This window comes from Rhodofomes roseus (assembly GCF_022264815.1).
Source record: "Rhodofomes roseus strain CIRM-BRFM 1785 chromosome Unknown C8Q71scaffold_3, whole genome shotgun sequence".
Taxonomy (NCBI): domain Eukaryota; kingdom Fungi; phylum Basidiomycota; class Agaricomycetes; order Polyporales; family Fomitopsidaceae; genus Rhodofomes; species Rhodofomes roseus.
In genome coordinates, this window is record NW_025952959.1 from 856,256 (window position 1) to 882,312 (window position 26,057).

General features: G+C 54.9%; 14 protein-coding genes across 14 annotated transcripts; 5 read left to right on the forward strand and 9 right to left on the reverse strand.

Annotated features, from left to right (window-relative positions):
- The first annotated feature begins 143 nt into the window (after positions 1-143).
- C8Q71DRAFT_737983 (Thioesterase/thiol ester dehydrase-isomerase) lies at positions 144-1,788 on the forward strand. The gene is made up of 9 exons (XM_047922638.1): positions 144-267; positions 322-349; positions 442-467; positions 526-589; positions 677-690; positions 749-920; positions 1,004-1,069; positions 1,136-1,173; positions 1,243-1,788. The coding sequence occupies exons 1-9, from the start codon at positions 238-240 to the stop codon at positions 1,306-1,308; spliced, it is 504 nt and encodes a 167-aa protein (XP_047782932.1). The 5' UTR covers positions 144-237; the 3' UTR covers positions 1,309-1,788.
- A 125-nt stretch (positions 1,789-1,913) lies between these two features.
- On the reverse strand, positions 1,914-3,110 carry C8Q71DRAFT_341222 (Der1-like protein). The gene is made up of 6 exons (XM_047917929.1): positions 2,852-3,110; positions 2,729-2,794; positions 2,604-2,677; positions 2,451-2,544; positions 2,096-2,397; positions 1,914-2,041 (listed from the first exon to the last, which is right to left on the reverse strand). The coding sequence occupies exons 1-6, from the start codon at positions 2,939-2,941 to the stop codon at positions 2,017-2,019; spliced, it is 651 nt and encodes a 216-aa protein (XP_047782933.1). The 5' UTR covers positions 2,942-3,110; the 3' UTR covers positions 1,914-2,016.
- A 229-nt stretch (positions 3,111-3,339) lies between these two features.
- On the reverse strand, positions 3,340-4,906 carry C8Q71DRAFT_854002 (uncharacterized protein; the record flags this gene model as incomplete). Its single annotated transcript, XM_047926999.1, has 6 exons — positions 3,340-3,605; positions 3,659-3,670; positions 3,728-4,185; positions 4,244-4,315; positions 4,368-4,537; positions 4,592-4,906. The coding sequence occupies 6 exons, from the start codon at positions 4,904-4,906 to the stop codon at positions 3,340-3,342; spliced, it is 1,293 nt and encodes a 430-aa protein (XP_047782934.1).
- Positions 4,907-5,751: 845 nt separating this feature from the next.
- On the reverse strand, positions 5,752-7,649 carry C8Q71DRAFT_738005 (SET domain-containing protein). Its single transcript, XM_047922640.1, has 4 exons — positions 7,192-7,649; positions 6,637-7,130; positions 6,171-6,579; positions 5,752-6,105 (listed from the first exon to the last, which is right to left on the reverse strand). Exons 1-4 carry the CDS (start codon positions 7,436-7,438, stop codon positions 5,900-5,902), a joined length of 1,356 nt encoding a protein of 451 aa, XP_047782935.1. The 5' UTR covers positions 7,439-7,649; the 3' UTR covers positions 5,752-5,899.
- Positions 7,650-7,873: 224 nt separating this feature from the next.
- C8Q71DRAFT_854003 (uncharacterized protein) lies at positions 7,874-9,727 on the reverse strand (the record flags this gene model as incomplete). Its single annotated transcript, XM_047927000.1, has 7 exons — positions 7,874-8,043; positions 8,093-8,479; positions 8,532-8,721; positions 8,785-8,943; positions 9,002-9,087; positions 9,143-9,195; positions 9,249-9,727. The coding sequence occupies 7 exons, from the start codon at positions 9,725-9,727 to the stop codon at positions 7,874-7,876; spliced, it is 1,524 nt and encodes a 507-aa protein (XP_047782936.1).
- Positions 9,728-9,845: 118 nt separating this feature from the next.
- C8Q71DRAFT_341389 (uncharacterized protein) lies at positions 9,846-10,601 on the reverse strand. Its single transcript, XM_047917930.1, has 2 exons — positions 10,256-10,601; positions 9,846-10,190 (listed from the first exon to the last, which is right to left on the reverse strand). Exons 1-2 carry the CDS (start codon positions 10,443-10,445, stop codon positions 9,937-9,939), a joined length of 444 nt encoding a protein of 147 aa, XP_047782937.1. The 5' UTR covers positions 10,446-10,601; the 3' UTR covers positions 9,846-9,936.
- An 800-nt stretch (positions 10,602-11,401) lies between these two features.
- On the forward strand, positions 11,402-12,960 carry C8Q71DRAFT_341611 (uncharacterized protein). The gene is made up of 5 exons (XM_047917931.1): positions 11,402-11,697; positions 11,796-11,877; positions 12,090-12,281; positions 12,362-12,868; positions 12,930-12,960. The coding sequence occupies exons 1-4, from the start codon at positions 11,546-11,548 to the stop codon at positions 12,830-12,832; spliced, it is 897 nt and encodes a 298-aa protein (XP_047782938.1). The 5' UTR covers positions 11,402-11,545; the 3' UTR covers positions 12,833-12,868; positions 12,930-12,960.
- Positions 12,961-12,964: 4 nt separating this feature from the next.
- Positions 12,965-15,507, reverse strand: C8Q71DRAFT_700108 (uncharacterized protein; the record flags this gene model as incomplete). The annotated part of the gene is made up of 11 exons (XM_047920103.1): positions 12,965-13,181; positions 13,244-13,603; positions 13,663-13,778; positions 13,837-13,952; positions 14,011-14,341; positions 14,400-14,546; positions 14,601-14,706; positions 14,756-14,843; positions 14,897-15,093; positions 15,150-15,252; positions 15,312-15,507. 11 exons carry the CDS (start codon positions 15,505-15,507, stop codon positions 12,965-12,967), a joined length of 1,977 nt encoding a protein of 658 aa, XP_047782939.1.
- Positions 15,508-15,678: 171 nt separating this feature from the next.
- Positions 15,679-17,060, reverse strand: C8Q71DRAFT_738022 (uncharacterized protein). Its single transcript, XM_047922641.1, has 3 exons — positions 16,514-17,060; positions 16,139-16,461; positions 15,679-15,864 (listed from the first exon to the last, which is right to left on the reverse strand). Exons 1-3 carry the CDS (start codon positions 16,892-16,894, stop codon positions 15,732-15,734), a joined length of 837 nt encoding a protein of 278 aa, XP_047782940.1. The 5' UTR covers positions 16,895-17,060; the 3' UTR covers positions 15,679-15,731.
- Positions 17,061-17,283: 223 nt separating this feature from the next.
- Positions 17,284-18,517, forward strand: C8Q71DRAFT_854007 (phosphoglycerate mutase-like protein; the record flags this gene model as incomplete). The annotated part of the gene is made up of 7 exons (XM_047927001.1): positions 17,284-17,316; positions 17,374-17,403; positions 17,459-17,504; positions 17,564-17,571; positions 17,627-18,151; positions 18,207-18,308; positions 18,365-18,517. 7 exons carry the CDS (start codon positions 17,284-17,286, stop codon positions 18,515-18,517), a joined length of 897 nt encoding a protein of 298 aa, XP_047782941.1.
- A 159-nt stretch (positions 18,518-18,676) lies between these two features.
- Positions 18,677-19,024, reverse strand: C8Q71DRAFT_701223 (uncharacterized protein; the record flags this gene model as incomplete). Its single annotated transcript, XM_047920176.1, has 2 exons — positions 18,677-18,808; positions 18,890-19,024. The coding sequence occupies 2 exons, from the start codon at positions 19,022-19,024 to the stop codon at positions 18,677-18,679; spliced, it is 267 nt and encodes an 88-aa protein (XP_047782942.1).
- A 197-nt stretch (positions 19,025-19,221) lies between these two features.
- Positions 19,222-23,631, forward strand: C8Q71DRAFT_854008 (ubiquitin elongating factor core-domain-containing protein; the record flags this gene model as incomplete). The annotated part of the gene is made up of 17 exons (XM_047927002.1): positions 19,222-19,251; positions 19,305-19,571; positions 19,620-19,692; positions 19,749-19,833; positions 19,881-19,998; positions 20,050-20,168; positions 20,527-20,944; positions 20,997-21,314; positions 21,363-21,647; positions 21,700-21,902; positions 21,954-22,164; positions 22,216-22,333; positions 22,384-22,428; positions 22,480-22,486; positions 22,539-23,263; positions 23,318-23,467; positions 23,522-23,631. 17 exons carry the CDS (start codon positions 19,222-19,224, stop codon positions 23,629-23,631), a joined length of 3,282 nt encoding a protein of 1,093 aa, XP_047782943.1.
- Positions 23,632-23,974: 343 nt separating this feature from the next.
- On the reverse strand, positions 23,975-24,859 carry C8Q71DRAFT_794554 (uncharacterized protein; the record flags this gene model as incomplete). Its single annotated transcript, XM_047925540.1, has 3 exons — positions 23,975-24,099; positions 24,154-24,580; positions 24,629-24,859. 3 exons carry the CDS (start codon positions 24,857-24,859, stop codon positions 23,975-23,977), a joined length of 783 nt encoding a protein of 260 aa, XP_047782944.1.
- A 100-nt stretch (positions 24,860-24,959) lies between these two features.
- Positions 24,960-26,037, forward strand: C8Q71DRAFT_904392 (uncharacterized protein). Its single transcript, XM_047928849.1, has 3 exons — positions 24,960-25,272; positions 25,345-25,409; positions 25,474-26,037. Exons 1-3 carry the CDS (start codon positions 25,110-25,112, stop codon positions 25,606-25,608), a joined length of 363 nt encoding a protein of 120 aa, XP_047782945.1. The 5' UTR covers positions 24,960-25,109; the 3' UTR covers positions 25,609-26,037.
- Positions 26,038-26,057: the final 20 nt, after the last annotated feature.

The window sequence follows — 26,057 nt, forward strand, 5'->3', positions numbered from 1 at the left end:
GCGACTTGCACGGCGCTGGACACTGGCACCACAGTTGTACTACAGTAATAATAGACCATGTATAGCAAGTTGTGCAGTTCCTCAGGCTAACCCGGTCGAGGAGGGGCCATGACCAGGGCGTCCGCGGCCCGGCGCGCATACATCTCACACGTGACCGTGTCGGCGCGAGTATCGTTGTCAGCGTGTACGCGGTGTATCGTGTCGCTCGTATATCGTCTGCCGTTAGCAACTTCGACCATGGCGGCCTGCCTCAGATTTACCCGGAGGGTCAGTCCGCACGGATGTTAACATGGCTCTCACATGCCCATCACGCATACGCAGGTCTGGAAATCTTTCGTCGAGAACAAAGGTGCGCGTTGCACTATCATCAAGTTCGGCCATGTCGCGCTCACTGTCACTGATTATGCCTTCTCTGATCCGCGTACTCTGTACGGTATGCAGGGCACGACCAACATTGTTTTCCGAACGTCCGTCTCTCAGCCTTTCTATGACCCTCACATACCGGTATAATGCCTCTACTAACAGCTCAAGATTCTCGATGCAAAACCTGGTTTCCTGCAAGCGTCACTCAAGATCGAGCCGTATAACCGTGCGTCCCTTCCAGACATTCACACTCTTGTCGTGTTTCGGCGGCAGATGTACACACCGTACTCACGTCTTGTCTATTGACCGCCAGTGAACAGAGTCGGAGTGAGGCCGCGGTCCGTTTGCTGTGATCCGAGCGTCACTCAGCTATGACATCTTTCAGACCGTCCACGGCGGCCTCATCCTGTCTCTCACGGACACAATGGGGTCCCTTGCTGTAGCGACCAAGGGACAGTTCCTCACAGGGGTGTCCGTCGACATCGGAACGTCGTTCGTAAAGCCGGGCGGTCGTGTAGGCGATGAAATGCGAATGAGTGCAGTCGTAGTTGGCATAGGTCTGTCGTGCTACACAATCTTAGAACCCCATATCGGGGGCCGAGTTGTTCATATGTTGACTTGCTGCTCTGTCTGTCCCCAGGGAAGTCCCTCGCGTACACTCGTGTCGAGTTCTTCAACGCTGCCGGGCAGCTGGCAGCTTACGGCCGTGAGTCCGCACATGCCGACACTATCTGTATCTCCGTGACCCAGAACTGAGCCACGCACTCTACAGACCATACCAAGTACGTCGGCAAGTCCGCCGGACACGAGGTGAGTCTTTCCAGGGCTAGTCAAGCCTTGCTGGCCTGTTTGTGTACTCAGCGCGACATATGTTGACAGAACGACGTTAAATTCTCGGAGGATGGCGAGACCGTGCTCGAAGGGAAGGACCTGGACGTAGACTAACGGACATGCACATGCTTGCCATGGCCCACCGCTCCTGCGCACGCCAGAGGCAATCTCTGCGCAATACATGCCTATCTCGCGCGAAGAGCACCTATACGCTTCAAATCCTCGGTGGATCCACGACATGCCGCGCGAGAAACACTATGACTCGGCTCTTGCCGTGGTAAAGATGCTGGTCTGCGCCCTTCCTGTGCTTCTCCGGAGCCGCATGGCAGAAATGCACTAGAACGAGGCTAAAACTGTACGGGGTGGAGTGCTGGTGCTGCTTCTGCTTCTGGCGGGATCTTGGGCGGGATTGACAGTCAGTGCAAGCGCACGCCACGTTGTGCGGCCACAACCGTGACGATTGGCGTTCCTGTGGCTGGTCCCGTACATGCTTCTTGCATCCGCTGCTCAGGCACAAGCAATGAGCGGCACCGGTCTTCGGACGGATTCTTCCCGTCGCGGAAACACAGGCGCACTGTACTCTTCTGAGAAGCCTTGTGTGTGTGTTTGCTGCCATAGTCGAGCATCCAGGTTCTCTATCAGTGCCGGCTCAGGAAGATAGCGCCCCAACACCCAATCGCAAGTCATCGCGGTCTCAGGCTGCATTGCAACAATAAAATACATATTAGCGAGACACTAATCACAGTCCGAAGGTTGATCGTGTACAACAGCTCCATCCAGAAACCAGCTTTTATAAATTAGCGATGTACCTTTCATACGGCATCAGATGTCTCCGAGTAGGCGTTTCCTGCATGGCAGCATCAGTGCCTTGTCCCCTCAGCCTGACAAGGGAGATACTCACAAAGCCAACGGCGCATCGCTCAGGAACGTCGGTCTCCCGACCATTTCGCGCGTCCAAACGTCCCGCACGAACCATCCGATATGACCCACCGCACAACCCATAAGATCCCCTGCGGCAGCGCGCCAGGTGCCATTGAGCATCCACGCGAGGCAGACGAGGGCAAACGGCAGGTATGGCGCGGTAATGGTGATCAGACCGAACAGTGATATCGGTGTGGATGGGTGTCGTCGCGACCACAGATAGATGGGGACGAAGGCGAGTGGCGAGGAGAGGAAGGGCAGGTTGACAAGTGGGGATATTGCCTTTGAACCACGAATGAATGTCCGAGCATGTAAGAGATTTGAAAAGGACGCACAAGAAGCATGATGGCGGATAGCAGTAGCAGCCAGAAGTAGTCTGCTTTGCGGTTCGCGAACGACGACTCTTCAAGCATGCGACTATATCGCATGCTTCATAGTAATCCAAGGATGAGTTTCGCGGCAGCCAAGAATCGGGAGGGAGCACTCACAAGAAGAACATGTGGAACACAAAGTCGAGCGAGATCGGACCGAAGTACCAGAACGTCGTCAACACTCGCCAGGGCTAGGACGAGGAGTTAGTACATATACATCCCTTCTCAGCTACAGAACGTACTTGTGCATTCGTGAACGTAGCTTTGTAGCTGAAGTACAGCTGCAGAGGAGTGATAACTTGGCATTGCTGCATGGCGTGCACACCTTCAGCCACAAGCGTCATACTACCCGAGGAACAACTTACTACAGCCAAGCTGGTAAGCACCGCCAGTGCAAGCCATGCTCGCGTAACCGGTGGGATTTGAGTGACCCATGCTTCGATCCCGACGGGCATTCTGGTCTGGGCGCGAGCTCAACTTGAGTAATAGACGTCCGGAGTCGAGACGAAGGTGGTCAACCGGGCGCCTACACAGGGTCAGTATAACGTGGCCGAAACAAGAGGCCACGTGGTCAGATCTCATCGCCACTACTCCGCCAGCATGGCCCATAATTTTGGACATGACTCGAGCGGAAGTATGGTCAAGGAATGTAAGTCTGATTTCCTGCTACATCGTCCTGCTACATTGATTGTACAAGCGCTAGCTACAGCTACGAATTGTAATGTCCACAACAAGCGGGACTATCATGATCCCGCAATACAATTAAACGCCAAGCTCCAATCAATGCTCCCCGCCTACAAATGAACGTTAATGAACGGCCGACTCCTGGACATTTGGGGGGGAGATGGCGAGGTCAAAACCCATCAACTTCATCTTGTACATGTACACCAGGGAAGGCAGCTCTACTCCATCTGCGCGCGCCCCTGAAGTCGATCGAGGAGCCCTGGCGGCGGAGTCTCTCCAGGCCCTTGGGCTGCGGGAGAGCCTCTGTCCTGGCCTTCTCTTCTGCTTCCTCCTCCTGCACATGGACCTCCTTCAGTATCCTGTGCGCGATCGAGATGAAAAGAAGGAGTCCCGCGAGAGCGGCGCAGATCATCTGCGGGAAGAATCCGATGCTGTCTGCAGGAGGCTCAGCGTTTGTGGTCGACGTACACATGCGAGCATAGACTTACCCAGGAGGACTCCTGAATGACCCAATCAGTACGACATTGCTTATTACTACGAATTTTGTTTCTACTCACCGTCAAATCCAGGCGCATCTGGCATGGTGTTCCGCAGTTGCGGAATAGCCAAGAGCACGACCAAGATGAACAACATGTATTGTAGTGTCCTCTCGCTGTCTCCCTGCAGTCGCGCGAGCACGACGACGATCATCGCGGCATGCGCAAGCATCCAAGTGACGCAAAATAGCAGCATTGCGAACAATCTCGCTTCAGGCGGACGTCGAATGTATAGAATGATGTCGCTGCTTGGACCTGTCACGCCGTTCGAAGTGTTCATATGGCTGTCTACCTCCGTGGGTGTGATCGCAAAGCTGGAGGTAAGCTTGAGTGTTGTCATGGCGCTTATCGAGACAGGGTTATTGTCGCTGTCTGTGACGCGAAGGGTGCTGGCAAGCTGGTAGGTGTCGAACGGATACATGCGAGCTAAATGCACGTCGAGAACGTGATCGCTGTCAAACTGACACAGGTTCTGTATGCTGTGGAATAGGCCGTTACTCTCGCCGGTTCGTGATTATGATACCTAGGCAGACTGACCTGATCCTCTGACCCGTCTTGATGGCCGTTGGGAACTGGGTCGGGTCATACGTTGCTTCAGGGTCAGTCCCGCTGCAGGATCTCAGCCATGCGGTTTCCGGTTAGGGCAACGGCGCGTACTGACCTGTCAACATACACGTTCAAGGCCATCGAGGGAAGACCGCATGCGTTGCTGCCGTGTGTTCCCTCCGAGCCAGGGAGCACGAACGCTGAACCGCAGCCAATTATGGACCATCGGATGGTCATGGCGGGTTCGTCGACATCGACATCGACATTGTCGCCGATGAGGACAATCTGCTGGTTGATCAGGTCTACCACTCACCGCTCGAGTACAGGCTGATTCCGTACCCCAGGGTTGTTTGCCACCACACTGTCAAGCAACTCCTTGAAAGGCGGCTCATCTTCCTCACTGCCGATGAAAGCGCACGAGAGCGAGAAGATGAAGACCAAGGAGAACGCGATCGCCATTCCTACGATGAACGGAGTCCCCAGCGGAAGGATGCCTCCTTTCGTGCGGCCGAGCACATTCTTTGCGCGAAATGGTTTTCTGGGCTTGGTGCCGCCAGATCTGGCATGTCTAGGTAAGGGTGTGTCGGACACGGTTGCATTGGAGGGCGCCCTGATCAGCCCTGTAGTCGAAAGGAATGAATGGCGAGTGGACATCGCCGCACAGGCGAAGGGGACCACGGAGCGATGGGGAACGGTCTGCCTCCTTGGGGGGAAATGCTCAAGCGAGTGCGGCGGGCGCGAGCAACCTTCTCCCGCTTTGCATGGCGCGCAGTACATATAGGCCGCGTGAACGGCGGGGCTATGCTTAATTGCCCGCCTTACGTGCATATCGATTTGGTTCTTCGAAGTCTATCAAGAATGCATCTTACCTTTGTGAGTGCGCTCTCCCATTGCGCCGTGGGCGGTGGTCGCGCCTGTGCACATAAGTGTGAGACGTGATGCATTGATGAGTCAAAGAAGGGAAGAAGCGTCAGTAATCAAATAGACAAGTCAAGAAGTTCCACCTTTCCTCGGTCGCCACCAAGTCGCCACCACGGGCAACATGCTCGGTGATGTCTTTGCGATACACTATTTAACCAGTCAGTAGCGTTAGTTACGAGCACGTATACAGTCAGGGAGATACAGACATACACTCCAACTCAAGTCAGACTATAGTGGCTTCATTGGGGCTTCACGAGATGTCCGAGTGGGCGTCTGCATGACGTTCTCGAGGTCAGAACGTAAGCTTCGCTTCAGTTTGTCTGATGGCGACCTTCATGTATGAAGTGAAGCTTGCATACTCGCGCGACGAACATGCTTGGTGTAAGCTTATAAGCTACACAGATGAGTCGACGCACCCTGTCACGAGCAGACTTACGGTGTTCTCGGGGCAGACTGGTCAAGACGCGACAAATATACATGCTCAACGATGCACAGTGAGGATAGTGGATACGATTCGGAGACGCAGGTCCGCACGAGAAGATCGACAAGGAAGTTGGAAGGAGTCGATGTCCGCATTATCACCGCATATAGCGCCCATGCCTGAGACGCGGGCTGCGATTACTCACACAGCAGTTACTTAGCGGGACAACGTCATTGAAACGGTCAAGTTGAAAGTACTATCACTGCGATGGAAGGAAGGGGCGTACGTGGAAGACAGTGTACTCGCTATGGAAGCCCCAGTATCTCTCCCAAGACACGGATCTCTGCCAACGGGCCGCCTTCGTCCCCTTCTTCCCCGTAAATATTCAGGACATGAGTCGCAATAAGAAGAAATGATCTCGCATCGCTCTTCAGAGCACTCGCGGCCTCAGGTTCTGTATGCGTCACGGCAGCATTCCACGCTGTCTTTGCGAGCTCCAGCGCATGCATGCCTGATACGATACAGTCTTTAGTACACCCCCGCATAGTATAATTGGAATGCCTAAATATAACACACCGATTTGTGGGTAGTTGACGGGATAGACGAGTGAATAGAGCGCCAGTAGGGTGAGCCCAGTTGACAATGCTTCTCCGTACGGACCTTCATGCGAAGTCCTGCTGAAAGTTTCCGACAGCTGGGGCAAATACGACTCGTGAAGGACCGCGGCGAATTCGACCGGCATCTTTTGGAGAAGGTCAGTGTCCTCCCGTAGCCTAACGACCCTCCCCGCATCGCCCAGAACGTATCTCCGCAGCGCTCTCTCAAAGTCATCAAGTTCTGCCGATCCCCGACTTGGGGGTGGCACCGGGTGTATGCGCTCATTGACGCAACAAGACGCGCAGGAACACGAGAAGCCGTAGTTCATTTGCAAGGCTTGTTGACGGGTCTCCACGGGTAGAGCCGGATCCAAGTAGGGAATTGTCACCTGTGTGGATATTCCGATATCACTCGTCTAGACAGAGCTAAGCGAACGGCCCCGTACCTCCTCGCCCTCTGCGATGTCCCGCAGAGCAGCGCATTGCATGCGGACAGGTTCCGATGGAGTAATGATATATTTCGTGACGGCATTGGGAGCGCAGGAATGATTGAATAGACGGCTAGCGAGAGGAAATATGCCGTGCGCGTATGAATTCAGATGCGAATGGACGACGAAGTTGTTGTTGCCAAAGCGGCTATACAAATCGTCTGCTATCCCGACTTGCGGAGTATCTGTGCCTGGAGGTCCTGCGCATACCGGAATAGAGGTAGCATGTGCGAGAGGGCCTTTCATCAGATCCATGAAGATACCAAGGGGCCCGTCCTCGCTGCTGGTGAGCGCATATCGACCGCTGGAGAAAACATCCCCCAACAGATGTGAGAGGAGGAATGCGTCAACTTGGTCGTGGCTTAACAGGGCTTGGTAATCCTCTGATACAGTGAACCGAGGATATTGCTTGCATATTCTCTTGTGATGCGCCTTCCACTGCACCGATTGACCTGTTCTAACTTTAGCTGAGAATGCCGATGGTGACGGATCCGTGGAGAGCATGGACCGCACATTTTGTACCGCAGTACCAGTAAGCGGCGCAACCAGTGCATTTTCGCAGCCGGATGTCATCAGAAGCAAGCCTGTGGCAGTGGTCGCATCGGCGGCCTTTCTCGCTTTGTAACAGAGCAGTCGACAGTGCCGGAACAGTCAACATGACCTCCCCCGCGGAGATAGGAGCTGATGCAACCGCCTTGTTCCTAGCTGACGAATGCCGCTCCAAGCGAAGACTTGTTTGGCTCAAGTCTAGGTTGACCATGTCTGACTGGACGTGGAAATTCCGCCCCAGTCAAATTTTGAAGGCAGACTCTTCATACATCTCTTGATGCACGTACTGATTGGCAAGCAAACGATTTGGCGATGCGTTCAAAATTTGAAGAAGGTGCCGAGGACGAATGCACAGGAAGGGTCAAGGTGACTTGGGTGACAGTCTTGGGTCCGAGTCTCGCGCTGAGTCGCTCGCAAGTCGCTCGCAGGACGGACAGTCACGGTGGCATTGTGGGTGGTATTACATAATTCGCTCGATATGGCAGGTCTAGTAGTTCACTCGTCGGATTGTGCAACATCGGCAGATATCTATATTCCCGCAGCGGCTCTAGATCTAACATTTAGGGTCTATTGATACAACATACGTGTCAAAACGTGACGTTCATGAGAAATAGTAGAGCAAGTCCAAACAGCGACAATGGCGTTCTCAGGAATCCCAGATGGCACCGAAAGCAGGGATGCCTCGGCTCATCATCCCATAGACGACTTTCTCAGTAATGGGTTGATTGGCGATAATCACGACGGCCTCCGCGTTGAACTCCTGGACCATGCGGTAGGTGAGTTTGACCATGTCGGGGCGGCCGTGCACCCGAGTGTCTAGAGACGCGTCAGCTTTGTGTTGCCCGGAAGCGAGTTCATACCGCACCATAGATAACAGTGTCCGGCGAGGCCTCAAGGAGGGAGTCGACGAGCTTGTCGCCGAACGTCTTCCTGTGCGCCGACGCCGTCCAGAGAAGCTGGATCTCGGTGCGCTTGGCGAACACCACGGGCGCAATCGGGCCGATGCCACTGCCAGTCGCCACCATTACCACCCGGCGGAACAAAGGAGTGACGCGCACAACGCCATAGCAGGGGATGCCCCGAATCCAGATCCTCTCAGGCGGATTTCTGATTTGTTGGATTGTCCAGTCGCCCGCCCGGGAGATGACGGCGGAGTAGCCCTTCTTGCCGGGCTCAGCGATAGTGGCGAACGAGTGCCACTCGAAGAGCGGGTTCACCGACATCCGGGTGAAGTGACCAGGGTGCGTGTTCACTGAAGCACGTCTGTCAGATTAGATACTGTAGAGGTGACCACGCTGACGCACCATAATCGAAGTAAAATCGGACGCAATGGTCGGAGAGGACTTCGGCCCGAACAGGGACCTTGCGGAGACGCAGCCAGGGAAGGATGATCGAGCACGTTAAGACGACAACTAGCCAAAACGGAGCCGAGTGCACGACAGCGTGTCCGAGCGTCTCGTCTTCTGCGCGGTAATCGTCGATCAAAAGTAACACCTGGCGGAGTACCGGCGTACTATGAGCGTGGGAACTATATCAGCCAACATCGATTGTACTCACCTGCGCCCAGACGAGCGCAACAGCCGTCCAGCCCGCGAGGCGGTGTATGGCTTCAAAATGGTCATGATACTTCACACGGAAGGCAGGGTAGGCGAACGTAACCATCCCCACGAGCAGAGCAAGGATCACATAGGACAGCGCCAAGGTGGGAACGCTCGTCTGAATAGAAATTCAGCGTTTGAGTTGAGAATGGAAGAGGGTAGCACACATGGCTTACCTTGCCCTTGTCAATGACTTCCCGGGTGGCTTTTCCGACAAAAAGGATGAACCACACGGTCCCGCTAACACCGGCCCCTGAATGAACTGATCGAGACGTCGGTCAAAGGGAGATCTCGGGAGTAATCACAAGGTTACTTACTTCCTCCAATAGAGTATACACGTGCGAGGATGCGACGGATCCATAGCGGCCAGCTGCAACCACATGAGCGAAGCACGATCGAAGGCCGACTCCGTTCAATACGTACCTCTTCGGTGCAAGACATGCCACGGCGAAGAAAGTATTGATAACGTACTCCTGGCGCATGAGGATGGACACGAAGAGGTTCGCGATGACTACCGTGGCAATCTGGCTGGCGTTCGCCCCTTTCACACAGTACCAGATGAAGATGCCCAGGTTGGTGAAGAAGACGATGCCAAATAACCTGCGATAAAGGGACAGCATTTGGAAACGCACATTCCTGACAAGCCGGCCTTGGGTCTTGTCAGGGAGCTCGTCGTCCTGGAAGCCCTCCCAGACCTCGGCCTTCTTGATGTCGGCTTTCTCGTCCAGGGTCGATGCTGACGAGCTGTACGAAGGAAGACGTTTGGCCTCCGGCACCAGGTCTATTGCTTTCTCCGGGTCGCTCGCACCACTACTGTACGCAGGAGGGGGCACAGCCGGCATAGAGGGTGCAGCCGGAGGCACGATTAGCTGAGACGTTGCGGTGCTGCTGGTCTCTGTCATCTGAGTGAAAGAGTGTCAATCAGGACGAGGGCAAATATGATGGTAGTGGCACGTACTTCGTACTGGGACGTGAAAAAGGGGACGAGAGCGACAGTCGTCCGGAAAAATTCCAGACCCCCTCGCCTCCACTTAAATAGTGGAGAAACAAGCTTGGTCGGTGCACCTCTCCACATATGACCGTTACATGTCACGGTGAATCGAGACGATAATCATATTCTGTTGGTCCATTTCCCCATGAGGTGCACCGAGTCCCAGCGGGTCGGGAACTCCACGCAGAACAACTGAGTTTGAGGGCACGTATCATTCGCACGTATGATACCAGAAGAGCTGCCTCCGTCCCATAGCGCCCGCCCGCCCGCCTCGGTTCCGGAAGGACAATAATAGATAACACTGCTGGGTGTGCCAGAGTGGGCGGTGGAAGGAAGCCTAGGGAAGCACAAGTAAGCGGTAAGACGACGTTGATCTGTAAATAGACATGAAGAAGGTTAGTCAATACAACTGCCAGAAGCAAATATTGACTTCCTCAGCTTAGAGAGGCCACGACCGAGAGGCAAGTTGCCGTATTGCACATCAAGCCAGAAGGCCGCGAGGGTGGAAATCGTCGGCGCGATGTGGCTTCTTTCGTATGCAAAATTACTAGTAGGATTTGCCAGAGCATGCGAAGGATAGACATTGCAGTACAAGAATGCACATGGAGACTTGACATAGGCACCGTCATGGCGAAGACGTGCGATAATGCGGACCTTCCCTGTCACAATGCCAAGGGTACAGCGCACAACGCTCCTAATCAAGTGCGAGCACGATAGACGAAATGGCGAGTACGTTTCCGTTATCGCCCTCAGACAACGTACTCCGCAGGGGGCTGCCCGAGCGCCACCGAGGACCTGGATTCAAGAAGCAGTCAGATCCGCATGCATGCGAAGAAGCGTGCAGTGAATCCACACAACGGGTACTAGCACATACCGATCTCATCATACATCCGGCCGATACACGAGATTCCGGCTCGTGAGCCCGAACGAGTCTCTGCGCACGAAGATGAGATATGTCGCTTCGTTGCAAGGATGTGCCTCCGATGCGAAACACAGGCTGACATTCCACCGATGAGGGTAGATGTCAATCAGTGATGGTTATGCCATTTCCCAGCGAATGAGCTATGTCACGGCCTTTGGTGTAGGTTTCTGGCAAGGCCAGCGCAGACCGCGGCCCTGCAGACATGCATGTGGTGGCGGGAGAGGGAGAACAGGTGAGGAGAGGCGAGGGCGCGGCGGCTCGCGGTCCGCCGATCTCATCGGCCCTCGGGACGCCCCGACCCAATCTCAGATAGTTCCGAGATCTGATTCTCCTCCGCCTACCTTGCCTCCGACGGCCATCTTGCCTACTACATACTCCTCGCCAGCCAGACAACCGCGTGCTGCTATATGCGTATAGTGGAATGGTCCTTCATTCACCATCTCGGCCATAATACCCAAGGCTGCAGTATCACTGCGCAGACCAGCGTCGTCTCGGATGAGTAGTAAGTGACTATTCATGTCGAATCTCAACTTATCGCGCGCACAACACTGGTGCACCAATATGTTGTCAACAGCAAAGGATTACCAGGAAATACTGGGCCTTGATTGATTCGATGAGCACTTGTTCTGTACTCCTAGTGCCCACGGAGGCTCCGCATGCCCGATCTGACCTGATCCTCCAAGACGATCCGAGGTCCTGGACTCCGAGGGAGCATCTGCCTTCCGGTTCGAGTACCACTGGCACGACATGCGTCTGCATCTGTGACTGATGCGGCTCATAGACAGAAGCCCTGACGGTCTGTGTTAAATGGACGATGGCAGTATGCTTGGGCGAGCCCCCTCATTCCTCATAGTGTTCACTACGATTTGTTCCCAATCGCAACAAATCTTCAACAAGGTGGCCGCGAGGAAGATAAGGCACTTTGCTCTGGATCTAAGCTTTGTCTCGCTCGGCATAAGGTAAGTAACGGCGGCATGTTGTTTGTCGGGGATATATCACTGACACATAGCTCCGCTACTGCCATATCCTCCGCGGTCGGTGAACTACATGTGTGCAGGACAGGCTATCTTTTTGATGCCTTTGCCGTCTCGGGCCGCCGCCCTGCCGTTTTCACTGATCTTCTCGTCTCCCTACGTCAGGTATGAACCCTCGTCTTGATCACTTGCATGTGCGCGGCGGCACGCAGCATCACGGAACGCACCTTCTGTCTGCGCAATGCTATGGTGCAATAGCAAGCAGGCTCCGAATGGCATCTGCGTGCCCTCACCTTCACTGCGCAGGAATTCTCGTAGAACTTCCGCCCAAGACTATTCTCACATTGGAAGGAGCACTGACGCGAGTGTCGGCGCAGGCTGTCCCAGCGTTCGAAGACGTTATCATTCTCCATGAGCCTATCTCCGACCAACTCTTCTTCGTGAACTTTGCGCTGCTGGAAGAACGATGTGTACAGCAACCGGGATACGGAATCGGACACGACTTGGAACGCCAGGGCAATGCGGAGCAATGGCCTAACTTTGTGCAGTTATTTCAAGTGCCCACGCTGGTCGGTACCGAGCGCACTCCCACGTTCCCTCCTTCATTCCATTGTTCTCACATGCGTCTTCTATTCCTGTCATTCTGCAGGTGAGGATCCCTACTCAAGTTGATAGTCTCCTACGCGAACTCCGTGCGAGGGGCGAGAAGCGCGCCGGTCTCCAACGTCCAGTCGTCCTCGCCATCACTCAACCACTTGTTATCACGGATTCGGTCCCCCTCGCGGCTGTCTTGTTGGAGTATCCGGTCGCATATGTGCCTGCGGATGCAGATCAGACAGAGTTCTTGCCTGGTGTCCTCCTGGACGTCTACCACTGTGTCATTTCCCTCGCTGACACTACCCTCGACGACACTCGAGGAGCTCCCGGAGACGCACGCGAGCATACGCTCCTCAAATTCTCATGTCCTGCCTGTCTAGCTGAGCAAGACACGAGCCTGTCGCCGGCTAGAATGATGGATAGACTACGGGTCAGTTTCGGTGCAAGACTGAATGCGGCGGAGGGCCAATGGAGCCTGGCTGTGCGGCACACGACGGAGGCACACGATAGAGTATCGCTCTAGCCTTGACCCACGTCACGACTCTCCCACAGTATGGTGGTATGTATGTTCCATTCGGAATGATATGTACATGCTCTGACTGCGAGCTGGACAAGCCCAGAAGGAATAGATACCAGGCACGGAGCGCGAAGCCCGCTATTCTACATCGACGTTGATAATTTTAATGTCCTCATACGGCTTATCCAGTTTGTTCGTCTTCACGTTCTCAATCGCATGGACCACCTCCAGTCCGGAGAGCACCCTTCCGAAGATGGTGTGCTTCTTATCGAGCCAGGGCGTAGCCGTCGTGGTGATGAAGAACTGCGAGCCGTTCGTATTGGGTCCTGCATTCGCCATGCTAACGGTGTACGGCCTGCATCGATTGACGGGGTCAGTATAACCGTGTGAAACATGCGCTCGCTGCGTATGGCGCACCTATCGTGCTTCAAGTCGTCAGAAAACTCATCCTCGAACTCATCCCCCCAGATGGATGTCCCTCCGGTACCGTCGCCCAGCGGGTCTCCCGTCTGGATCATGAACTTCGGAATAACACGGTGGAAGATGATGCCTTCGAAGTACCCGCTCCGGGCGTGCCCGACGAAGTTCTCCACGGCCTTCGGCACTTGCTGAGGGAAGAGCCTCATATGGATGTCACCGTGTGTCGTGTGAATGGTGGCGGCGTTCGCAATAGGAGAGGGCCCGCCCTTCCCGACAGCAGTTGTGGATGACGCAACTGTCTGCTCCTCACGAGTAGGTCGCTCGTTGAAGATATCACGGTCTCCGGACTTGTCATCCCTAGGCATGTCAGCGTGAGTAATGTGCGCGGGATGTCATGGAAGCTACTGAACACGCACTCTGGCTCGGAGCGAGTGAACATGTAGAATCGCTGTCGCTTATACCCGGTGCTGACGAGCGTAGGATCCCTCATAGCCTTCTCCGCCAAAAGCGGGTTAGCGGACGCGGCCGCCGCCTGCAAACAAGAATGATGGTTCAGAAGACGCGCACCGAGGGTAAGGAGGAGCACCTACCGCAGTCGTCAACCCTTTCTTCGCGGGAGCCCCTTGATACAGCGTCAGATTCATCCACCGGACGGTCTCGTCCTTCCCCAAAAGGCGCACGACGCGGTTCGTAACAGTGTTAACCACTATCGCATCAGGGCCGTCAGAAGATGGTGCAATACGTGCGGAAAGTCTGTCACGTACCCTTGATCCCAAGCAGGGTTGGATAGAGCACAAAGGCCCCGCTCTCATCCCAAACAGCGTTGATCCACCGCCCGGGTACGTGCCCATCCGGGCCCGGAAGCTCCAACTCCCGCTCGGCAGCAAGGCGCCGCCCGAACTCCATGTCTTCCACCTTGTAGATAGCCGTTTCAGCTTGCTGCATCTCTTGGATTGCCTCCAAAGATTCGTCGTACTTCCGGGTGAGCTTTCCCGAGAGGAACGAGAAGATGCGGATCTGACGGTCGGGAAGTGAGAAGGTCACAAACGATGATGAGTCCGGTGAGAGTGTGATGCATGTCGGCGTTGATTTTGACTAAGCCGCTGACAATCAGTCCGCGGACAAGAGTGAGTTTCTTGATGACGAAGCGTACCTTCTTGAAGTCGTAAAGGCCAGTCGTGCTCTTGAACGACCAAAGCCCGGGTACGTTCTTCGGCAGCTCGAACGGCTCTCTGGGTTGCCAATACTCGACGAAGCCGCCTTCATCAGCAGAAATCACGCAGTCAAATCTGTCATTGTACTATGAGGCAGTCGGTCAGTTCGACATTCCACCTTGATCGCTTACAACGCTCACAGTCATGACGTGCACGGGGAATCGGTGCAGCTTGTCGACTGTCTCCAGCGGCTGGTCATTGCCACGCCCGTCGTAGAGTCGTATGGTGCCGGAGTTCCGATCTGAGCTATAATATGATTAACTAGTCAAGCTCTCATCCGGATACCCCAACTTACACCGCAAGCAAACCCTGGGCTTGACCACGTTTGTGAACCCAGCAACATGCATGGGGCGTGTAGCCCAGTTTGATCATGTTGATCATGTCTATGCAGGAATTATGAGAGGGAACGACACGGTAAGCTATAATGCTAGCGCACCGAAATTGACCACATCGAAGACCTTCGCCGTGCCGTCTTCAGCCACACTCGCGAATAGCTGCCCATCCACGCTGGCAGACACTCCAACAATCGGAGCGAGGTGTGCCCGGTAATGTTTTACAAACTCGATACCCTGTTCCTGCTTTTTCCACAGTTTGAGATGACCGTCCACGGAAGTGGTCAGCAGGAAGTCCGTTCTGAGAACGGTCAGCTCAACCATAGCTGCCACAGCGGTGAGAACTGCGGGGCGCACTTCGTCATAATATTGAAGTTGACTACATCCCGGTGCATGAAGCTTTTGTGGTAGCGATCCGCACTCGGGAGATGGTCCAAGTAGAGCTTCTCGTGAGGCAAGACTACATCCGCACATCTCTACTTTAGTTCGCGCTGAGGAATGACGGCTTTTGCTACGCACCTTTTCGTCTCTTCTTAGCAATACCATTCCCGCTAGCTTCCGCAGGCATGGGCATCGGTCCAACGTCATCATCATCGTCCTCCTCTTCCTCCTTCGCCGGGACCTGCGAGCTGTCCATAGTCTCGTCTTTTACGTCTTCCTGGCCGCCTCGCGACCGCTTTCCAAGCACAGATACATCTTGTTCACTTTCTGACATGTCGCCTGTGTTGTCAACTAGGCAAGGAAGGGGTCGCCGATGTTGTGTGTCGTTCGTGAATGTGAACTGGTCAGACTCCTTTAGGCGCCGAGTACAAGATGGGCGTCTGAATCTCACGCTCACAAATTCACCAACAGCCACCAACGCGTCGACGACGTAGACAGTCCAATGTATGTTATCCGGAACAATATTAATATAGATAGATCTTGTACCGAGAGCAGACGCTACATGATAACACAGTCTTCCTTCACCGAACCCTCCGCCAGAATAGCCTTCTCCTCCTCAGTCAACGGCAAACCCTTCTTCGCACGAGTCGCGATTGCCTGTCGCCGACTCTCGCGCTCCGCCCTTGCCCGACTTCATACATGAACCCGAAAAGTAAAAATATAAACGGTGGTGGATACAGGAAGTGCCATAGCGATACAGTTGTGGACATTACGCCGACCCGAAGAGTGGCGGGGGCACATAGGATAGTGGTTTGAAGAGATTAGCGGTGACGGGAGTAGCGGTCGTTGCGGATTGCGAGCACGGTCGTAGCGGGTCGTTGGCGGTCGTGGATGGTGGTTGCATGGAAGGAGAGCTAAGGCTCTGTCAGTGATCACTGAGGGCGATACCACGGAAGTACACTCACCGATCAGTCTGTGAGAACGGGTTGGATCGCGTAGAGGATCGCGTAGAAGCAGATGAGGCAGACTGCCCCATCACTGGTGGCTGGGGAGCCCTCCTCGTTTGCGTTGTGGTGCTCCGGAGCGTCGTGGTAGAGGAGTTGGAGATGTTCGTTGAAGCCATCGCATGCTGTATAGCAGCGATAGCCGCGGCGCCGGCCGCTGAAGCTTGCGATGATGCCGACTGGAATGGGCTAGCGGACGAAGACGCAGACTTCGCGGATGCGCTCGCCGAACATGTATGCGATGTTGGGAAGCGGTGCTGTGGGCAGAACTGCTGCTTGCATTTCTGCATTACCGGTGAGCGAAGTGGGCGCAACACCAAAGCAGAACTGACTCACATCACACCGAATCGGAGCGTACAGCACCTTCCCGCACTTCGCGCGAGCGCACGTCGGGTGCGAGCTCTTACGAGTCTTCCCCGTCATGACCGAGCACTCCGAGGTGATGTGTTCCTCCATGCGTATATTCGGATCCTGACCCGGAGGAATAGCGACCGGGGTATTGCAGAACGGACACGGAGGCGCGACTCGGTTGTGCTTGCTTGCATCGAACTTGTCGCACTTGTGCGCCTCTGGGTGGAAGTGCTCACCGCAGAAGGGGTGGCTGCAGTGCTGGCACTTGTAAGGCAGGAAGTCTACGAGCATGCACGAAGGTGCCGAGCATTGCTGGCCTATGCCCAGGAGCCCTGTCTCGCGTTCTGGAGTAGAGGTGCCCGACATTGGAATGCAGTGAATGCGAAAGTAGCGATGGTGGTAGATGTTGAGAATGAAGTGCGGACAGAGTAGATCGTGCCGTGCGTAATAAGTAGCTGTGAAAGGGACGCGCGTCCAGCGCGTGGATGACCTGAGCGACGAGGACACGCAAGCCAGGTGCACCGCCTGAGCAATGCATGGCGAGGCGTTGTGGCGGGCGCGAGCAGCCACCGGAATGTTCCAGACCTGCTCGTCCAAATCGGGTATAAGCAGTCACGCGCGTACCTTGTCAGTGAGCACGCCGAGCGCCCACAGCGTCTACGGTCCAGGTCGACGGAAGAGACCAAATCAGACCAGTTCCTGTCCATGCGGTTTGCATGCAGGCGGGCTCGTAACTGGCTCTGCACCGAACCATCATGTCCTCGACGCCCACCGTTACCTTCACTTTCGTAGGCAGTTCGCATATATGGAGCCATTTCACTCGCTGATAGAACGCAACCTCATAGATCAGACATGGTGAATCGACGGACAACCTGGTATGTGCACTTCCATGCATGATACGGACGTATGTTCATGCGCATACAAATGCAGAAAAGCGTGTGGGCAGGCTGGAAGGACGCATCGCTCTCTACTCATGGTAAGTTCCGGCAGTTCAGCGCCCGATGGTTATGTAATTGTGCTCACCATCACGAATAGGCATGAACGTGAGCTTCGTGACAAAATTGATGTCAGACGCAATGACGAACAGACATGTAACAGCAAGCCAAGGCATTGGGACTGTCATTCACCAAGACACACTTCCTGGCAATTCACGCATCTCCGCTTAAGCGTGCACTGTGGACTGCCCAGGCAGTCCGCGACGCGCAGACAGACACGCAACCACCTCTCACGACGTCCCCTCTCCTGCGTGAGCAACACTTTGGAATTGCCGAAGGGAAGCCATGGATCATGGAAACGCAGTCGGGCCTCTCCTTCGAGGAGCACTTAAGGCGAGGGCTGTACCCAGTGCTACATGACCGTTCGCAGAAGTTCCCCGAGGGCGAGAGCCTGGACGACCTAGCCGCACGAGCGAAGAAGGCAGTCGACGAGCTGCTGATGCCCTATGTCTGGCAGGCGGCCATGGCGGGGGACAATGGCCTCCACATCGCCATTGTGAGCCATGGCCTGTGCATCAGCGAGCTCATCCCGGCACTGCTCGTAAAAGACCAGAGCGGGTTACATCCAGGCCATCGGTACAAGGGTCTGTTGAACACGGCTTGGACTAGGGTCACGGTAAATGTCAAGGTCAGTCTTACTCAATTATGCGAGTCGGACATACTGGAATAACTCTGTTGTGCAGGGCGCAAAAGAGGGTGAGCTGATGGACGTCCAGGACAACCGGCCTCTTCCCCTCGAGGTCAAGGTCACAGACTTCAACCGGCATGAACATTTAGATAGCGTGGTGAGCGAGCTTCCCGCCGTCGCAAAGCTGACACATTGGCTCATGGTATTCCCCAGGCTCGCCAGAAGGGCGGCATCGGCAGCTCAGAATTCGACCCCAACCAGCAAAGTATCCGTGCATTCTTCGGCGGCGCAGGCGTACCTGCCGAGGAGGGACGGGCCGCGAGCAATGCCTACGACGAATCCAATGTCAACACCGGGAGACGGTGAACGCTTGATACGGTGACGCAAATAGGGCTTTTGGGGTATGCGTACAATTACACAAGTATAGCGCTAGCTTTGTAGAATTAGCAGGGAGGATATCAGAGACGAGAACAACGCACTGTATGAACCTAGGTCTAAATATGTACCCAATGTCACTCCTGTGTTTCAAGGGGAGCCGTAGGGCAGCAGCTTCTTCAGCCTGACTGTTTGCGACTTGTTCGAGTACGTTGTCTGTGACAGGCGGTTCTTCTGAGCCATGCTCTTATTCACGTTCAAATGTTTGTGCCCAGCGTGTCCCTAAGAACGCGACACAAGTGGAAGAAATAAAAAAGAATCAGCACCACCCTTCCCTCCGTGCGATGCCAACGCATAACGTACACGTTTGAAGATGCCCGACGCAATTGACCGCCACCGTTTCTTCGTCCCGGAATGGCTCTTGAGCTTAGGGTACGCCGCCATAGCGGATGTCGAGAACAGGCGTGCTGTCGACAGCACCCGCGAAAAGAAGAACATCCTCGAACCTCCGCAAATAAGAGCAGATGCACAGGAAGTTACAAGGCCGTTAATAGGTGGCGGGTGGTCGAGAGTCGGGACGAAGGTGCGCAGGCAGGAGATCCGCCACGTGCTCGGCGTACGCGTCTTGGGCGCTACCAAGGCGCTCCCCAGCTTACATCGTACCTCGAAGTCCTGCACATTGTCAACCACGAGCCATGACCAACCCACAAGACGATGCAGACCGCGTATGCGACATAGTTACGCATCTACGAAATAATCAACTGAGATGTTCGTGTAGATCCGTCTGAAGCGTCTGGCGAAGCTTCAGTCGGCGAGCCCTTCGCCCGCGGCATCCACATCGACTACACCGCCGCCCACAACCCCCTCGTCTACGCCTGCAGCGGCGCCACCCAAGCCCAAGCCTGCGCCGAAGCGGCCCGCAGAGACTTTGCCTGCTCCGGTGCCAGTGGCACCCAAGAAGCGACCGCAAGCCGCGCCGGCGCAGCTCGATCTGCCTAAGTGGGAGGAGGAGACTGTGGGCAGGGTGTTCAACGTGACGCTGAGTGTATGTGCGACGTTGCTCTTGTAGAGTGCTGTCTGACGGGTTTTGTAGAAAGATGTCGCGGAGAAGAGTGGATGGGAGGTCGTGTGGCTGAAGCATCTGGCAGCAGAGCTCGAGTCTGAAGGTGTGTCCGTATGGGACGTGATTCGTTTCGCCTTACTGATGACTGTCGTGCAACAGGCATGCAACAACCTATTCGGCTGAGCGCAGACATCGCAGACCGTCTGCTAATATCGCGTCTGGAATTGAACCCGCAATCCATGTCGTGAGTATCCCGCGTCTCTGTGTTATCTCCGTGCTGAGGAAGCGTAGGGACGACTTGGAGTATTTGGCGGTTATTGCTTCTCTTCCACCGCAGCAGACCGTCTTCGAGTACCTCGTAGGCTGCTGGAAGCGCTTGAACGTCAACCGCTCCATTATAACAAAGAAGGTCAGCAGCATTCTCCATGCTACACGTACCGTGTCACTCAATCTGTGCTAGAACTACCCTCCTGTGCAAGCGCAACAGGCCACCGATATCCTCGAGAAGCTGCGTGACCTGATCATCAGCTATGCTGGCTTGACTTTGCAAGAGCCGGAAATGTTCCCTCAACCAATTGGGTATGTCACTCATCACAGCTGTTTCTATATTGATATGCCCCTCGACGGAGAGACATGTAGGCATAGGGCGTCGGGGTTTGGCCCCAATGGACCATCGGCCCCCGTCCGGCTGAGGTTGGCTGGCGCCCGATACTGCTTCCAGCCATGTTGACGCTGCTAGCACCATACTCGAGAGTGCACAGGCGGATGGGATCTAGCCTTTGTCTTGTCCCTGTCTAGTAGTGTGGGGTTAGCTACAATCCGGCAGCATTGATAGGAAACGCATACTGCCTTGCGCAATCCCAGACGCGGGGGCCTGGACATTCTGAGAACAGGTGTAACTTGTCTTATGATCAAATACTCACCTCAGTGTTTCCAGCAAACCACTCGGCCCAACAGAGCTCCTCACCCCACTCCTCTCCCTTTCCGCGCTCACCGGCCCTCTCCTCTCCTCCTCCGCAACCTCTGCCAACACCCTTGGCCCTGCGGAGGTCGAGCCCTTCTTGCAAGACCTCGTCAAGCGCTTCGAGCCCGACAACGAGATCGATGGCGTGCTCGGTCCGGTCGTGAACCAGCTCTGCTTCCACGAGTCACTCTTCCGGCCAGAGGGCCTCGCTGGCGGCGACGGCAGCTGGCGCGCGGTGATTAGTGGGCTGGAGGCTCTGGTGAACATCAAGAGCATCGCTGTCATGATCACGCGGTTGCAGTTTTGGAACCCGGAGGCGACCCCAGTAACGTTTGAGCGGGTTAGTTTGTTGGGTCCGCTCCTGCGGCTGGGTGTGTTCGACCGAGAATGGGTGAGTTGCGTTTGAAGAGGCAGTACAGGGCAGAGCTTATGATTTATTATAGCCGGCCATCGCAAACACGTACTACTCGAAGCCCAAGGATCGGTCACAGGCTGACATCGGGTCATCCACGGCTAGTTTGAGGGGAACCTTGAAAAGCCTGCAGTCGTCTCTGTTCAACATACTTAACGCGCTCGTCCGCGCATCTCCCGATTCACGAGAAGCCGTGCTGCAATACTTTGCACGGGTTGTGTCCCTGAACGTACGGCGAGCCGGAATGCAGGTCGACCCAGACACTGTTGCGTCCGACTGCTTCATGGTAAACCTACAGGCCATCCTACTCCGCTTCTGCGAGCCATTCATGGATGCCAATTATACCAAGGTGAGCTCGTCCAATGCATCTCTCGGTCGAGAAACTGATGATAAGAAGATCGACCGTATCGATCCAGCATACTACGCACACTCGTCCCGCATCGATCTGAAGGAAGAGACCCGTATTAATGCTACTAGTGAGGTAGCGGAGCAATGGCGGCAGAAGAATGAGTCCGCGGCGGCGGCCCCGCCAAACTTCATCTCGGATATCTTCTACCTCACTCTCGCCACCAATCACTACGGCTACCAGAAGACAATCTCCACATTTGAGGATCTAGCGAGGCAGTATGATGAGATGAACCGGCATCTGGAGGTGTTGGAAGGCGACGGTAGCTGGCGGGGAGTGAGTCTTCAAAGCGCAAAAGCTTACCGAAACACTGACAAAAGCCTTACAGAGTCCCCTGCAAGCACGCGTCGAGCATAGCATCAACGCTGTCAAGACTGAGATGGACAAAGCCATGGCTACGCAACTCGCGTATACAGTACAACTTGCGGATCCGGAGCTAGTCTTCCGTTCGGTCGGCTTCACTAACTTTGTCTCGACGTGGCTCATCCGCCATGTTGACCCAAAACACACCCATCCGAATCCTTCTCTCGAGTGCGTCATTACATCGCTTTCTGTGAACTCGTATTGATTTCTTCGCGTTAGGCTGCCTCTGCCACGGGAGGTGCCAGAGTCTTTCAACGTACTCCCTGAGTACATCATTGAGGACATCGTGGACTACCACCTCTTCGTCGTCCGACAGTCTCCTGATAGTTTGGAGCTATCCGGCAAGAATGAGCTCCTGGTGTGGGCGTTGACGTTCCTGACGTCGACGTGGTACATAAAGAACCCCTTCTTGAAGTCCAAGCTAGTAGAGGTACGTACTATCTGTTGTGTAAGCTAACTCCTGGAGACTCAGAGGCTGTAGGCTCTCTTCTACGCCACGCTAAATTGGGGCAACCACCGAAGTGTCCTTGCCATGACGCTGAACACCCATCCCATGGCGCTCAAGTATCTTGTACCCGCGCTCATGCATTTCTACATTGGTGGGTGTCTCCTGTCACACGTGAATAGCGCCAGGCTGACGATCGTTCAGAGGTGGAACAGACCGGCGCGAGTTCGCAGTTCTATGACAAATTCAGTGAGTATCGTTCATGGTCGTAAAAGCATACGTGCTAACTGTCTTGCTCAGACTCAAGGTACGTTAGGATATTTGATCTTGGTCTAGCTAAGCCGTAACATGGCCACCAGGCGGAATATTGCCTATCTCTTCAAGGCCATCTGGGATAATTCGACGCATCGCGAGGCCCTGAAGAAGGAGACGCGCACTAACATGGACAAATTCGTGCGCTTCGTCAACCTCATGATCAACGATGTGACGTACCTCATGGACGAGTCGCTGAGCGACTTGGCCAAGATCCACGAGATTCAGACCGAGATGGAGGACACTGAGACGTTCAACTCGAAGCCAGCGCAATACCGTCGCGAGCGGGAGAGTGCTCTCCGCACGCTAGAACGACACACATCTGGCTACGTGCAACTGGGCAGGTCGACGGTTGAGATGCTGAAGGCCTTCACGGGCGAGACCAAGGAGCCGTTCATGGTTCCCGAGATCGTTGACCGTCTCGCAGCCATGCTTGACTATAACCTAGACGCCCTCGCGGGTCCCAGGTGCCAGAATCTGGTCGTCAAGAACCCGGAGAAGTACAAGTTTAACCCGAAACAGCTATTGAGCGATATCATCGACGTATACCTGAACCTCAGTGACCAAGGGGAGTTCGTGAGGGCTGTGGCAGCGGACGGACGTAGCTACCGGAAGGAGCTCTTTGAGCGAACGGCAGGTATCGCCAAGAGACGCGTCTTGAAGAGCGACACGGAGATTGAGAAGCTGCTCCTGTTCGTCGTCAAAGTCGAGGAGAAGAAGGCCACTCTGGAGGCTGAAGAGGACCTGGGAGAAGTCCCAGACGAGTTCTTGGGTGAGTAACGTCCTTGATGATTGTCTTTGAATGAGGGCTCAACACGTTTGCCAGACCCGTTGATGTACACCGTCATGCGCGATCCCGTTACATTGCCGTCGTCACAGGTGGTGCTCGATCGTTCAACTATCAAATCACACCTGTTGTCCGACGCGAAGGATCCATTTAACCGGGTGCCTCTTGCCTTGGAGGATGTAGTATCTAGTGAGTGATGTGCGGCTGACTCCTTACTAGTACACTAATGCATCGTTCACGTAGATCCAGAACTCAAGCAGCGCATAGACGCGTTCCTGGCTGAGAGGCGAAACAAGAACACCGCACTCGACAAGCCGGCAGATGAAATTGTCAAAATGGACGAATCTGCTTGATTAACGACACGTTCTGTAGCATAGTAGAGCATTGTAGGATACCATGCAAGATTGTAGGCTATGAAGTGGATAAGGGTGTACAGGACTATAAGCACGCATCGTTGCTCCATGCGATCGGCCTGCAGGGCATTCATTACATCGCCGCGCGACATGTAGACTGCCACAAGATTGTCTGTGCGGTTTTCAGGGGGTGTTTACCGTTTCGACGTTTGGTAGGTGTCATCCCCAGGAGGCCGTGCGTGTTCGAGCAATACGTAGACGTCTCTAGAGGCCGAAGCAAATAGCAACACACGTCCGGCGGTACGCTGACGGCGCGGAATTATAGCAAGATAGCCTGACGTGCCTATCGCTTACCCCGCTTCGATCCTCTTCCTCTGCCAGTAGATCCTCCGCGTCCTCTGCCGGCATTGCTGCCCCTTCTGCCCGGCTTCACAGGCTTCCTGTTCGCCCGAGATGCTAGAGAAGGGCCTGTGCAACCGTTCGTTATGTGATGCACGGACATTGTGTGTAGCGTGTACTCACTTGGAGACCCATCGACCTCTTCTTCCTCCGCGAAGTCTGTACCCGCGTCCGTCCCAGCTGCCACACTGTCCCTCGGAGTGGCGGCGACACTCTCGTCTCCGCTTTCCTGTGTCAAGGCGCTGCTATCGCTGTCGCCGCCAATGAGTCCAGCCATATTCTTGAGCTTGCTCCTACCCTTCTTGGTAGAACGCAATGACGGACCGGTGTGGACTGGGGATGCCGCGGGAGATGATGACGGCAGGGATGCGCTCCCGCGCATACGTCGTGCGGAAATGAGTCTGTCGAATGTCTCCTCTTGGGGGAGTGAATACTCATGGCGGAAGAAGGGGTGCATTGATAGATTCTCTGACGGTGAAGGAGATCGTACAGGGAGAGAGGACGGGGATGGGGCGTCATGTATGTCAGAAGCATCGTAACCGTCAGCTTCCTGTCGCTGGTCAACATATCGCGACCAGCAGGAACGACAGGGACTTACGATTCCCTCCAGGATATCCAGGTCATAAGAGCTTCGCAGCTTCCCCCACAGAGCCTCTGTAGAGACGACATGACCGGTGTCTTTGAGGATCGCGTTCCGGATAGTGAGGACATGAAAATGGCGGTGAAGCCCGACCGGTCTTGCGCGCATCATCGAGCGAAAGAAAGCGATCTCGCCCTCGACAGTGTCCAAGAAGTTGACAGATCCCTCGCTGACTGTGTCCTCGTCCATTATGGATGTTTGGGAGAGCGTAGAGAGAGGACAACGGCGGTCACATTCAAGTCTGGTGGCGGCTCACTGGCAGCAGCTCTGGCATGTGGCGGGTGGCGGAGGGACCTTCTGCCTGCGTTGCGGCCATTGAACGACCGCTGATAGCCACCGCTCCCTGTTTGGCAGGTGCAGTGGGTCGCTCCGCCGCCTCCTGGACTCGACCTCGACTTTGGCCGCCTCGATAGAGAGTATTGGACTCATTTTATGCACGATGGTGGCATTCATGTGGCCATCTTGTCAATGGTGCCCGAAAATCGCACGCAGGCTCGCGCGGAACATCACTGTTCAAGCAGTGGTCGCCCTGCTGCCACGTAGCATTGAAGGCGGGCACCCATGGCTGACTGAACGCATGAAGGCTCGACCTATCGCATATGGTGTGTCTTTCACTTACTAGCTTGCCATCCGATTGAGTTTGACGTTACTAAGCATTTCCCAACGGCTATAAGGTTCACAGGACGCCGCGCGGGCACAGATTAGTGCATGTTTCAAATCCATAATCCCGTTCCATAAGGTGAGTCTTACTGGTTTACTAAGCATGTTGATATATGCGGAAGGGTGTTCTGATGGACCGTTAGTTTGGAATACAAGGCGGAAATTCTCCTGGAGGTTGGGGGGTCACAGGACTAGGCGCCCGCCACTCGTACCAGGGCTTTCTGCATCTTAGCAACGGGTTCCTGTTTCGGGCGTTTAGCTCGTCGCCTAATCATTGACTCCTGGACCATGCCCTGATGGGAATATTGGCGACCTCGCTTAACGAACGGTATTTAACCCGCCTCAAACCTGGGCTCGCCCACTAAATCGCACTCTCTCCCCGGCCTCTACTCCCTCAACTAGTCATATCTAGTGCTGTCTTCAATCTCATACCTCCCCCTATCTCACGCTATATCGTTACTCTGATTGCTCCTCGATGCGCCCTCCTGGAGAGAAATCGGGCGTTGACAATCCCGCGCGGATCAATCCTCGAGACACCGGCTCGACCAGGTCGACCATTACCCCCCTTAACCCCAATAGCGAGTACCCCAGCTCGAGCGAGAAGATGTTCGGCTCCTCTCCATCCTCACGAGCAGGAGTCCCGATTCCTGGCCGCAAGCGCTCTGATAGTAGTTCGCAGGCAAATGGATGGGAGAAAGCTTCTCTTCGTGAGTTCTCTTCTGGTCCT